Below are 14,238 nucleotides of genomic sequence, written 5' to 3' on the forward strand. Positions count from 1 at the left end.
AGGTATGACCTCGATCAAATCCCTTATGAGTACACAGTAGAAGTGACAAATAGATTTAAGGGACTAGATCTGATAGACAGAGTGCCTGATGAACTATGGACAGAGGTTCGTGACATTGTACAGGAGACAGGGATCAAGACCATCCCCATGGAAAAGAAATGCAAAAAAGCAAAATGGCTGTCTGAGGAGGCCTTACAGATAGCTGGGAAGAGAAGAGAAGCAAAAAGCAAAGGAGAAAAGGAAAGATATTCCCATCTGAATGCAGAGTTCCAAAGAATAGCAAGGAGAGATAAGAAAGCCTTCCTCAGTGACCAATGCAAAGAAATAGAGGAAAACAACAGATTGGGAACGACAGATTGGGATCTCTTCAAGAAAATTAGAGATACCAAGGGAACATTTCATGCAAAGATGGGCTCGATAAAGGACAGAAATGTTATGGACCTAACAGAAGCAGAAGATATTAAGAAGAGGTGGCAAGAATACACAGAAGAACTATACAAAAAAGATCTTCATGACCCAGATAATCACGATGGTGTGATCACTCACCTAGAGCCAGACATCCTGGAACGTGAAGTCAAGTGGGCCTTAGAAAGCATCACTACGAACAAAGCTAGTGGAAGTGATGGAATTCCAGTTGAGCTATTTCAAATCCTGAAAGATGATGCTGTGAAAGTGCTGCACTCAATATGCCAGCAAATCTGGAAAACTCAGCAGTGGCCACAGGACTGGAAAAGGTCAGTTTTCGTTCAATCCCAAAGAAAGGCAATGCCAAAGAATGCTCAAACTACCGCACAATTGCACTCATCTCACATGCTAGTAAAGTAATGCTCAAAATTCTCCAAGCCAGGCTTCAGCAATACGTGAACCGTGAACTTCCAGATGTTCAAGCTGGTTTTAGAAAAGGCAGAGGAACCAGAGATCAAATTGCCAAATCCGCTGGATCATTGAAAAACCAAGAGAGTTCCAGAAAAACATCTATTTCTGCTTTATTGACTATGCCAAAGCCTTTGACTGTGTGGATCACAATAAACTATGGAAAATTCTGAAAGAGGTGGGAATACCAGACTATCTGACTTGCCTCTTGGGAAACCTGTATGCAGGTCAGGAAGCAACAGTTAGAACTGGACATGGAACAACAGACTGGGTCCAAATAGGAAAAGGAGTATGTCAAGGCTGTATATTGTCACCCTGCTTATTTAACTTATATGCAGAGTACATCATGAGAAACGCTGGGCTGGAAGAAACACAAGCTGGAATCAAGATTGCCGGGAGAAATATCAATAACCTCAGATATGCAGATGACACCACCCTTATGGCAGAAAGTGAAGAAGAACTAAATAGCATCCTGATGAAAGTGCAAAAGGAGAGTGAAAAAGTTGGCTTAAAGCTCAACGTTCAGAAAACTAAGATCATGGCATCTGGTCCCATCACTTCATGGCAGAATGATGGGGAAACGGTGGAAACAGTGTCAGACTTTATTTTTTTGGGCTCCAAAATCACTGCTGATGGTGATTGCAGCCATGAAATTAAAAGACGCTTACTCCGTGGAAGGAAAGTTATGGCCAACCTAGATAGCATATTTAAAAGCAGAGACATTACTTTGCCAACAAAAGTCCATCTAGTCAAGGCTATGGTTTTTCCAGTGGTCATGTATGGATGTGAGAGTTGGATGGTGAAGAAAGCTGAGCGCCGCAGAATTGATGCTTTGAACTGTGGTGTTGGAGAAGACTCTTGAGAGTCCCTTGGAGTGCAAGAAGATCCAACCAGTCCATCCTAAAGGAGATCAGTCCTGGGTGTTCATTGGAAGGACTGATGTTGAAGCTGAAACTCCAATACTTTGTCCACCTCATGTGAAGAGTTGACTCATTGGAAAAGACCCTAATGCTGGGAAGGATTAGGGGCAGGAGGAGAAGGGGATGACAGAGGATGAGATGGTTGGATGGCATCACCGACTCGATGGACATGGGTTTGGGTGGACTCCGGGAGTTGGTGATGGGCAGAGAGGCCTGGCATGCTGCAATTCATGCGGTTACAAAGAGTCGGACACTACTGAGCGACTGAACTGAACTGAACTAGTGACAAAGTCTGTTTTGCTAGACCATGTCTTTTGGGGCACATTTGCTTGAAAGATACTTTAACTGGGTGTAGGCTTCTAGATTGACCATTATTTTCTTTTAGCACACACTGAAGACATTCTGTTGGCTTCCGTTGTCACTGTTGGAAGGTTATCTGATTTCTAACTGTTCTCTTTTAAATATAAACAAAACTTATTTTTCTCTGCTTTTAGATTTTCTTTTTGTCTTTGTTGTTCTACAGTTTCACTGATGTGTCTAGAATTTTTTTGTTTCATGGAAAGGCATTTTATTTTAAATATAGCAGTGTGTACATGTCAATCCCAAACTCCCAATCTACCTAGGATTATTTTTTAATTCATCCTTCTTGGGGCTCATTAGGATTTCATAAACCCATCTATGAATGGGTCTCTTTTATCAGTTTTGGAAAATAATCATCCATTATCTCTTCAAATACTGCCTCTGTCTGATTATCTTTTTCCTCTCCTTCTGAGATTTTGAACAAATACATTTTATACCCATCATTCTATTTTCATATTATACAAACTTTTCTGTATTCTTTACCTTTTTTTGTAAAAGGTAAATTTACCCCATGGTAAATTTTGATAGGTTTTTTTCCAACCTTTCTTCCAGGTCATTAGTTTTCTCTTTAGTTGGGTCTAACCTGCATTTAACTTTCATCTTTTAAGTTTTGACTTTGCTGGTGGCTCAGATGGTAAAGCATCTGCCTACAATGCAGGAGACTCAGGTTCAATCCCTGGGTTGGGAAGATCCTCTAGAGAAGGAAATGGCAATCCACTCCAGTATTCTTGCCTGGAAAATCCCATGGACGGAGAGTGTGGTAGGCTATAGTCCATGGGGGTGCAAAATGTCGGACACGATTGAGCAACTTCACGTCACTTTTCAGCTTTTAATTTCAGTTGAATTTTTCATTTCTATAATATCTTTTTTCAAACTTGTCATGTCACTTTATAATTTTCTGTTCCCTCCATATATCTTCAAGCTGACCATTTGTTTTCATAAACATACTTAAATTACTTCAGTTTTTGAAGGCTTTGTAAGTCTTTGTAAGACTTTTCTCATTGGATACTAGTCCTCTGAGTTTTCAGTTATGGTATTGCGTTTCCTTGTGTTTTTATTACTTTTCACTGTGTGCTGGTACTTGAACTTGAAAGGTAATTTGTAGAAGTAATTTGAGGGCTGGATAAGTGACCTTCCTTCAGAAAGGATTTGGATTTGATTCTGTTAGCACCAGTTCATTGCTGTCTCTTAAATTCTAAATCACCCAGGAGAGACAAAACTGTTCTCGGGAGTTTGATTTCTAGGGATCTATTCAGGGAAACTATACTCTTTAGTTGCTCTTTGCTTTTTGTCATTATCTGAGGTTGTTGATATTTCTTCCAGCCTTCTTGGTTCCAGCTTGTGAATCATCCGGCCCAGCATTTTGCATAATATACTCTGCATATTGAAGAAGGGAATGGCAACCCATTTCAGTATTCTTATCTGGAGAATCCCATGGACAGAGGAACCTGGCATGCTACAGTCCACAGAATTCTCCAGCTCAGAATACTAGAGTGGGTAGCTGTTTCCTTCTCAAGGGGATCTTCCCAATACAGGGATTGAACCCAGGTCTTCCACACTGCAGGTGGATTCTTTATCAGCTGAGCCACCAGGGAAGCCCAAAAATACTGGAGTGGGCAGCCTATCCCTTCTCCAGCAGATCTTCCTGACCCAGGAATCAAATTGCATTGCAGGTGGATTCTATACTTATATAAAAATAAATTTATACAAAAAGATATTCAAAGCAACATTATTTAGTAAAACAAAAGAACTTTTAATAATCTGTATTTCCAATACCAGTAGAATGGTTAGATACTATATGAAAAGGCTCATAGATATTAAAATGATGTTAATGTAACCTATGGGCTTTCCTGGTGGCTCAGTGGTAAAGAATCCCCCTCCCAATGTGGGAAATGCAGGTTTGATCCCTGAGTTGGGAAGATCCTTTGGAAAAGGAAATGGCAACCCACTCCAGTATTCTTGCCTGGGAAATCCCATGGACAGAGGAGCTTGGAGGGCTACAGTCCATGAGGTTGTAAAAGTAAAACTTAGCGACTAAACAACAGCAATGTAAGCTATATAATATCATGGGAAAATTGTTGAAAATTAAGTTAAAAGTAGAAAAAATTACATATGTAATATAAGTACAGGTCTGTTAACAAAAACCTATGCTTAAAAACTCTGGAACAGTGCTGTCTAATAGAACTTTTATTGACCATAAAAGTTTTCTATAACTGCCCTGCATTATGGTTGCCATTAGTCACACACAGTTATTTAACACTTGAAATGTAGCTAGTGTGATGGAAAAGTTAAATTTAAATTTAATTTTATTTTAATTCCTTTAAATTTGGATAGCCATGTGAAATATTTGTTACCACATTGGGCAGTGCAGATCTAGACAATATTGAAATATTAATCATGATTTTGGGGATGAGGCTAAGACTTCTGGTGATTTTCTACCATTGATTTTAGGTTTCTAAAGGTTTCCAAATGTTCCTCACTATACAGTGATCACATTTTAAAGTAAAAAGGCTTTAGCCAAAATAGCCCCTCATAAGACACATGTATTGTTATACACAGGTATTGTTATAAAGTCTGCTTGCGTGCATGCTAAGTCACATTAGTCTTGTCTGACTCTTTGTGATGCTATGGACTGTAGCCCAGGCTCCTTTGTCCATGGGATTCTCTAGGCAAGAATACTGGAATGGGTTGCCATGCACTACTCCAGGGATCTTCCCAACCCAAGGATCGAACCTGTATCTCCCACAGTTCCTACATTCCTACAGTGGATTTTTTACCACTGAGCCACCAGGGAAGCCCATTATTCTAAAGTAGAAGTTAAAAGGCCAAGTCTGTACCAATTCTTTATGACTAATAGTTAAATGTGTCCTGTAACCAAGCTGCCATCTTCATTGAGACAGCTTTTATAATTTTAGGTAAAACTGGTTTTTAAAGAGTAGCAAATAAAAAAATTACAAGCTAATTACCTTTCCACATGCTATCCTAGAATCACAGCAAACAATGGATATATTTCTTTTGTCCAGTTGATAATCAATTAGTTCTTCCTTAACTGACTCTGCTTCTGGAATATCCACGGAAAGTTGATAAGAAATTGTTTTATAGTGTTTTGCATCTAATGGGATAAGAATCACACGAAAATACATATATGTTTAAAACTTTCCAAAATCTCTCTTCTAAAATGAAATTTCAAACTCTATTACAAATGCATTGATTCATCAGACACTTTTTTCCATTGGACATTTTTTTTTAATGAAAGAAGAATGAGGAGCTTCATTAAATTAAATCGAGGGGCCCTCTTTTGTTAAAAAAATGAGAACATTCTCATTTCATTGGAAGAATAAAAATGATGATTTTCATTATGTGGAATTTTTTGGCTGTAGGAAACAGTTGAATCCCAAGGAACTTTATACTATGGGTTGAGTTGAAAAAAAAAAATCTTCTCAAAGTATCTTTTCAATAACTCTGAGTTGCAGAGGAGCCTGATGCTCAGAAATATTAAAAATAAAATTTAACCCCAATTTTGCAGCCTATAAGAGAAAAGCAAGAATATAACTCTAGAACTTCTGATTCTAAAATTGATGCCCCTTCCGTTGTGCTAGTACTGTAGCTATACCAGCCAGCTGACCAATGGGGCTCATGTATAAGAAGGGAATCTGATTTATTTTTGACAGACTTTTCATATCCTAGCTTGAAACAAAATGGAATGTATGTTTTACTAAAAGAGAGACAATGAACTCAAAAGCTCTTTCTAGCTCTCTGTGCTAAGTCGCTTCAGTCATGTCTGACTCTTTGCAACCCTATGGACCACAGCCCACCAGGCTCCTCTGTCCATGGGTATTCTCCAGGCAAGAATACTGGAGTGGGCTTCCATTCCATCCTCCAGGGGATCTTCTGAATGCAAGGATTGAACCCACATCTCTTATGTCTCCCGCATTGGCCAGCGGGTTCTTTACCATTAGTGCCACCTGGGAAGCTCCAAAGTGCTCTCTGGTGGTGGTGGTTTAGTCACTAAGTTCTGTACGATTCTTGCGACCCCATGGACAGTAGCCTGCCAGGCTCCTCAGTCCATGGGATTCTCTAGGCAAGAATACTAGAGTGGGTTGCCATTTCCTTCTTCAGGGGATCTTCCCGACCAAGGAATTGAACCTGGGTCTCCTGCATTGCAGTCAGATTCTTTACCAACTGAGCTACGAGGGAAGCCAGTTGAAGTCAGTGCTCTGTACATGCTGCTAAATTATTTCAATCAATAACAGCAGTGAACTGAAGACTCAAAACTTCAAAAGCTAGGTGATAGAAAAGTGGGGTTTTCTGACTTTCAGCCATTTTGACTGAGGCATTGACCAAAATGAAAAATTTTAATATTATTTTTAGAATACATCAGTTTTTGCCCTTGGTCAAACACATGAGCTCTCCGATGTACAACTGATCTATAACATCAGCTTTGAGGAACTTACCTTCTTCAGAGAAAGTAGGCTGTTCTTTTGTTAGTATTTCATAGTGTCTGGCCATTTGTCGCTCTTGTTTTCTACAAAATTAAAAACATGATGCACAAGTCTGAAATGCATTCCAAGTTTAAAATAGTATACTATAGTGTCGTGGGAGAAGGAGGAGGTAGTGGTGAATCGCTTATAAATGACTCTGAAGCAGGACCCAGAGCCCAAATTCCAGGAGGATAATGGTCATTCATGAGCAAGAAGGAAAGACCTGAGACATGGAATCAGTGGTTATAGCCTCTGAATGTGAGTCAGCAGGCCCTGAGAAAGGGGAATACTTGCCACCAGGCCTTCATTCAACTGCAGCCACTCCAACCACTCCCTATGGTGAATTTAGAGGAAACTCTGAGAATGCAGGATTACAGGCCCCAGTTAGCTAATGGCTATAAGAAATCCAAGCCAGTCGCTTGGCTTTTCCCACCCCCACCCCGACAAACCTCATATGTGTTTCATCGGATAAAGCCTTCTCTAACTGTGAGATGCCCCGTGACCTGCAACCAGAGGATTACATTCTGAAAAAGACATTATTCAAAGGACTATCTCCAACCTGGACAGAAGGACCCTTATCAGATGACACAGATTTACATCAAGAAAACGATGATGTGCAGAGAAAAACCCATGCCCCCAAAGAGATTACAGCCACTCCTCCAAACAGATCCAGCATGAATAACTACAAAAGAGCCCCAGAGCCCCTTAATAGAACAGGGCGAGAGCTCCATGACCCCAGCTAGGTAGGGTCTATGAGTCCCATGTAAGCATGAAAGAAGTTACAGAAGACTGACCATCTGTCCCTCATTACCCCAATAAAGATTTCTTGGGCTTCATGTCTCAAGGAAAATTTGAAGTAGGAAATAGATGGGTCTCTGGACTGAACAGCTGGTGATTTTCAAACAGAGCAAAACTGAAGTTTGTCCTCAGCCAGACAAGAATGACACGTATTTCCCTTCCTCCATTGATATGGAGGGAATAAACTAATGGGGGAATTTGTAGCAGTGAAAAGGAATGTGTTTTTCTTTTTCACTCCTCTGAAAGCAAAGAAGGTAAAACAGTGAGCAGGCCTGAACATTCCTAGTTTATTTTACTTTTCAGTTCAGTTAAGTTCAGTTCAGTCCCTCAGCCGTGTCCGACTCTTTGCGACCCCATGAATAGCAGCACGCCAGGCCTCTCTGCCCATCACCAACTCCCGGAGTTTACCCAAACCCATGTCCATCGAGTCGGCGATGCCATACAGCCATCTCATCCTCTGTCGTCCCCTTCTCCTCCTGCCCCCAATCCTTCCCAGCATTAGGGTCTTTTCCAATGAGTCAACTCTTCACATGAGGTGGACAAAGTATTGGAGTTTCAGCTTCAACATCAGTCCTTCCAATGAACACCCAGGACTGATCTCCTTTAGGATGGACTGGTTGGATCTTCTTGCACTCCAAGGGACTCTCAAGAGTCTTCTCCAACACCACAGATCAAAGCATCAATTCTGCGGCGCTCAGCTTTCTTCACCATCCAACTCTCACATCCATACATGACCACTGGAAAAACCATAGCCTTCACTAGATGGACCTTTGTTGGCAAAGTAATGTCTCTGCTTTTAAATATGCTATCTAGGTTGGTCATAACCTTCCTTCCAAGGAGTAAGCGTCTTTTAATTTCATGGCTGCAATCACCATCAGCAGTGATTTTGGAGCCCAGAAAAATAAAGTCTGACACTGTTTCCACTGTTTCCCCATCTATTTCCCATGAAGTGATGGGACCAGATGCCATGATCTTAGTTTTCTGAATGTTGAGCTTTATGCCAACTTTTTCACTCTCCTCTTTCACTTTCATCAGGAGGCTATTTAGTTCTTCTTCACTTTCTGCCATAAGGGTGGTGTCATCTGCATATCTGAGGTTATTGATATTTCTCCCGGCAATCTTAATTCCAGCTTGTGTTTCTTCCAGCCCAGTGTTTCTCATGATGTACTCTGCATATAAGTTAAATAAGCAGGGTGACAATATACAGCCTTGACGTACTGCTTTTCCTATTTGGAACCAGTCTGTTGTTCCATGTCCACTTCTAACTGTTGCTTCCTGACCTGCATACAGGTTTCTCAAGAGACAGGTCAGATAGTCTGGTATTCCCATCTCTTGAATAATTTTCCATAGTTTATTGTGATCCACACAGTCAAAGGCTTTGGCATAGTCAATGAAGCAGAAATAGATGTTTTTCTGGAACTCTCTTGGTTTTTCAATGATCCAGCGGATTTGGCAATTTGATCTCTGGTTCCTCTGCCTTTTCTAAAACCAGCTTGAACATCTGGAAGTTCACGGTTCACGTATTGCTGAAGCCTGGCTTGGAGAATTTTGAGCATTACTTTACTAGCATGTGAGGTGAGTGCAATTGTGCAGTAGTTTGAGCATTCTTTGGCATTGCCTTTCTTTGGGATTGAACGAAAACTGACCTTTTCCAGTCCTGTGGCCACTGCTGAGTTTTCCAGATTTGCTGGCATATTGAGTGCAGCACTTTCACAGCATCATCTTTCAGGATTTGAAATAGCTCAACTGGAATTCCATCACCTCCACTAGCTTTGTTCGTAGTGATGCTTTCTAAGGCCCACTTGACTTCATGTTCCAGGATGTCTGGCTCTAGGTGAGTGATCACACCATCGTGATTATCTGTGTCGTGAAGATCTTTTTTGTACAGTTCTTCTGTGTATTCTTGCCACCTCTTTTTAATATCTTCTGCTTCTGTTAGGTCCATGCCATTTCTGTCCTTTATCAAGCCCATTTTGCATGAAATGTTCCTTTGGTATCTCTAATTTTCTTGAAGAGATCTCTAGTCTTTCCCATTCTGTTGTTTTCCTCTATTTCTTTGCATTGATCGCTGAGGAAGGCTTTCTTATCTCTCCTTGCTATTCTTTGGAACTCTGCATTCAGATGGGAATATCTTTCCTTTTCTCCTTTGCTTTTTGCTTCTCTTCTTTCCCCAGCTATCTGTAAGGCCTCCTCAGACAGCCATTTTGCTTTTTTGCATTTCTTTTCCATGGGGATGGTCTTGATCTCTGTCTCCTGTCCAGTGTCACGAACCTGCTCCTAATTCTGCACATCTGTAAATTTGCTTTTCTGCCCTCTAACTCTGCAGGACCTACACTTCACTCCACGCTAAACACATCCCCTATCCAGTGTTTACCTTTACAACAGCCTTTCCCTTGTAGTTACCTGTCAGAAAGAAGGCCTCAGAGCCTCCAAACTGCCAGATGCAGTTACTGGGTTACTGATGCCAGTTTATGACTGTCTTTGAAACAAAGCAAAAGGAAGAAATCTAAATCCTATATCACGTTTGTTTCCTCATCACCAACTCCTGACTGTGAGCACTTGCCTTAGGGGCACAGTTCTTGAGGCAGGAACATACTGTGTTCCCCTCTCCGCCAGTTGAGAATAAAAGCCACCATTCTATTTCTTTCAAAAAAAGAAGTATACTATAATTTTTACTGTTTGCATGCCATTCCTTATTCTTTGTATCTGTTATTACTTGTGAACCCAGTCATTTAATCAGTGCATGTGTGTTTCTACTGTACTTAGTGGACAAATTTCTCTAATATATTAATAGGAATTCCCAATTGCCCTGAGAATTTGAGATGGGTAAATTTTCTACTCTAAAATTCAGTGAGCTCACTGAGTTCCTGACACCTTCTGACTCTCATAACGTCCACCAGGAACTGCACGAGGTTTGCTTTAGCCAATTTTTGTTTCTTCACTGGGAATGCATCTACAAAATTATCTGCTTTGAAAAAATGAGGTTTGTTTTACAAAAGGATTTCTAGGGCTTCCCTGGTGGTCCAGTGGTTGAGAATCCAACTGCCAATGCAGGGGACATGAGTTCGATCCCTGGTCTGGGAAGATCCCACATGCCACGTAGCAACTAAGCCCTCAGATCACAACTACAGAGCCTACAGGACACAACGAAGTGCTTGCACTCTAGAGCCCACACTGTGCAACAAGAGAAGCCACCACAAACAGATGCCTCTGCACCACAACAAGAGAGTTGCACCCGCTTGCTACAACTAGAGAAAGCCTGAATGTAGCAACGAAAACCCAGGACAGGCGAAAATAAATAAATAAATAAATCTTTTTTAAAAAAGGCTTTCTAATTAAGTGGGCCTATCTGAGTTCCAATATCAAAGGCTCACTGTTACCTCCGCAAAGCTTTTTCTTTCGCTTTGAGTCTGTCAACTTCACTGCCGTGGGCCGCATGAGGGTCAATACTGATTAATTCAGCTTTAGAGCTCTGGATTTTTTGGTTTTCTTCATAGATGTAGTCGACCAGATTTTGGAAATAACTACAACAGGAGGTCTGAAAAACAAAGATGTTATTTTCATCTCCTCAGCCCTAGATGAAGGTAATGACAGGAGGGGAAAAAAATAAAACCCAAAATGGCTAATGGGGTTTTGGATAATAATCTATCATATTTTTGGGGGGGGGGCGGCTAACAGCTTTATTGAGGTATAATTCCCATATCATACAATTCACCCATTTAAAGTGTACAATTCAATAATTTTTAGTATATTCACAGAAGTGTGCAGTGATCACAACAATCAATTTTAGAACATGAAACCTGTACCCAGTAACAGTTACTCCTTCTCCTCTACCCCACGTGGCTGCCGCTAATCTATCTGCTGTCTGTAGATTTGCATGTTCTGTACGTTAACATAAATGGAATGTGGTGCTTTGTAACTGGCTTTTTTTCACCTAGCATAATATTTTCATTTATGTTGAAGCATGTTTAAATGCTTCACGTCTTTTTATGGCTGCATAAGATTCCATAGTATGGAAGGAGGAACAAGATGACAGAGGAGTAGGTGGACGTGGAGTACATCTCTCTCCATGGATACATCGGGAATACACCTTCAGACACAGAAGTGCATGCAGAACACCAGCTGAGAGCTGACAAGAGTACCTGACCAGTGGAAAAGAATATACAGAACCATGCAGAACTCAGTAGGACAAAGGAACTAGGGGGAAAAACAGGAGTGTTAGTAGGACTGGACCCGCCCTTGGCGGGTGGGGGAACTGAAGCAGGAGTCCAATCCCCACAGCGGGGCAATTGTCTGAGTCAGAGGAGAAATATTAAAGGCTGAGAGTGAAACAGATGATCTGTGGCAGCCTAAATGGAATCAGATTCAGACAGTCCTTGCTGCAGCCATACATACCCCAGACAGGGACACAGGTCCCCTGGAAGGCGCAACAGCTGGGAGCTGGAGTTTAGGGATTGTGGAGCAATCCCAGGGCAAGGGCTGCTATTGACTGCATAGAGACGGATTAAGGGGATGTGAGGGATGAGACTGTGATGGGAAATGCCTGTGGAGGAAAGCTGGGCAGCCATGGAAGCAAGGTGATACTGCTGAGTCATGTGTATGGGGTGGAGCCATCACCATAACCTCTCTCTCCCCACATGCCAGCATCAGCAGCTGAAAATAGAGAGGCTGGCCCATCAAACGCCTCACCACTGAACTACAGAGTAGGACCCCAGCCAGGGGCGGTCCCCTCTATGTGTCTGACATGCCTAACAATAGAGAAGGACCCCAGGCAAGGGAACCCTCTAAGTGCCTGAACAGGCAGAGCTACAGAGAAAGACTGCCCAAAGAAGCCTTCTGATTGCCACCTATAAGAGGCTTGAAAAAAGACTCTGATAGGGCCATAACTCCTGCAGTGGAGGTAGTCCGTGTCCCTGCACACTTGGCGCTGCTAGGGTCCCTGCAAGCCAAGAATATGCACCACCTTCATGCTCAACCCTCACTGGGGCAGAGCTGCCACAGGCAAAAAAATTCTTGCATCTATGCATGCAGGGTCACTTCGGTCATGTCCAATTCTTTGCAACCCTGTGGACTGTGGCCTGCCAGGCTTCTCTGTCAGGGGGGTTCTCCAGGCGAGAATACTGGAGTGTATTGGCCAATACTGGTTGCCACACCCTTCTAGAGTCCTATATTTCCTGCTGCCCTAACCACCAACTCCTCTGAGTACCTGGTGCTGCCAGAATCCCTGCTACCCAAGCAGTTGCACCACCTCCACACCTGGCCTTCACTGGGGCAGACCCAAATCCTCCAGGGCAGCCTCAGAAGCAAACCCCAGTGGACGACCCACACATTTGGAAATAAAAGCACAATTGAAACCCAGGGTAGGTGTGGTTAAGGAAGAAGACCTGAAACCTTCCCACCAACTGTACAAGCTGCAGATTAAATTCACATGATCAACTAGGCAGACTCTGTGTCTGCAGAATATATAAAAGGACATTGAGAGCTCCCACAAAAGAAAACGCACTAGTTCTGATAGCTGTGGACATTGGAGGCAAGAACTCACAGGAGTAGGACCAGATAGAATCCTAGGGAGGTGAGGTAGATTGTGACTCCCCGCGAGGGAAAGGACTCTGACAGCAGTAACTCAAGAAAAACATTTATTATTCTTATGTTTTGACTTGTTTTGCAGATTCTTTTGGATTCTTTTTTTTCTTCCCCCTCCTTCTGTTGGAGTTGTCAATTTTATTGGCACTACGAAATCTAATTAAGCTTTTGAGTTTTTTTTTTTCTCATCACATTTTTTATTGTTGTTATAAACTTCTGTCTCTTCGTGGGCTTTTGCAGTTCTGGGGAGTTTTCCTTTTTTTTTTTCTTTCTTCTTCCTTTTTTTTTTCCTTTTCTCTTTTTTAATTTTAATTTTCTTAAACCTATGATTATTTTTTCTACATTTATTCTTTTGTTTGCTTTTCCTACTGTTTTTTTCCCTTGAAGTTAATCTTTAATGTATATAAATCTTCTTTATCTACCTCTATTTATCTTTGCATATCTATTCTTTCTTTCTTTCCTTTACTCTCAACATATTTGTTAGTTTTGTTTTCATTGCTTTATTCCCAACTTGGCACTTTGATTTAGTTTTGTTTTCCAGTTTGTGCTTTAGTTAGTTCTGCTGTTAACTGGTAGATATAATTTTTGGCTTCCTTTGTTCACCAGATCAATCTGTTGTACTTTATTTTTGTTGGACTGTTTTGATTTTGCTTATGGGTGTATATTCCATTATTTTAATTATTATTTGCCTGATTTTGTAACTGCCATTTGTCTGGGGTTCATCTTTGGTTTCTCGTTTTTGCGTATTTGTTTTCATCTCACTTAATGCCATAACAAACCACTTGTGGAATCTTCGTTCCTGACCAGAGATCAAGTCCTGAGCCTTTGGAGTGGGAGCACTGACTCCAAGACCCTAGACTACCAGAGAACTAACCCTAGGGAGTATCAAATAGTGAGAACTCACACAAAGGAAACCTCTTGAATACAAGACCTGGCATCACCCAACCAACAGTAGCACCCTGTGCAGGACGCCTCATCTAAACAACAAACAAAATGAAAATTCATCAGCAGACAGGATTAGCACCGCACTCAGCCTTACCCATCACAGGGAAAAACAAAGAATAAACAAAAACTCAGCACAAATCTCACCCTATAGGAAGCTAACACAAACCACTGGAATGACCTTAGGAGGGCAGAAACCAAAAGGAACAAAGAATTCAACCTTGAGGCTTGGGAAAAGGAGACCTCAAACACAATAAGTTAAAAAAAATAATGAAAAGGCA

General features: G+C 41.4%; 1 protein-coding gene across 4 annotated transcripts in view; it reads right to left on the reverse strand.

Moving 5' to 3' along the window:
* ERICH6 (glutamate rich 6) overlaps window positions 1-14,238 on the reverse strand; it is a 55,690-nt gene that overhangs the window by 26,328 nt on the left and 15,124 nt on the right. For 3 of the 4 annotated variants that reach the window (XM_081570429.1, XM_081570427.1, XM_081570430.1), the window contains exons 8-10: window positions 10,813-10,970; window positions 6,608-6,678; window positions 5,120-5,265 (exon numbers count right to left, since the gene is read on the reverse strand). In XM_081570429.1, the coding sequence (XP_081426555.1) occupies window positions 5,120-5,265; window positions 6,608-6,678; window positions 10,813-10,970 (375 nt within the window). The remainder of the gene's footprint in view (window positions 1-5,119; window positions 5,266-6,607; window positions 6,679-10,812; window positions 10,971-14,238) is intronic. The other variant, XM_081570428.1, reaches the window with a different exon arrangement.

This window comes from Giraffa tippelskirchi, chromosome 2 (assembly GCF_054371585.1).
Source record: "Giraffa tippelskirchi isolate mGirTip1 chromosome 2, T2T-mGirTip1v1.2.pri, whole genome shotgun sequence".
In the NCBI taxonomy this organism is placed as follows: domain Eukaryota; kingdom Metazoa; phylum Chordata; class Mammalia; order Artiodactyla; family Giraffidae; genus Giraffa; species Giraffa tippelskirchi.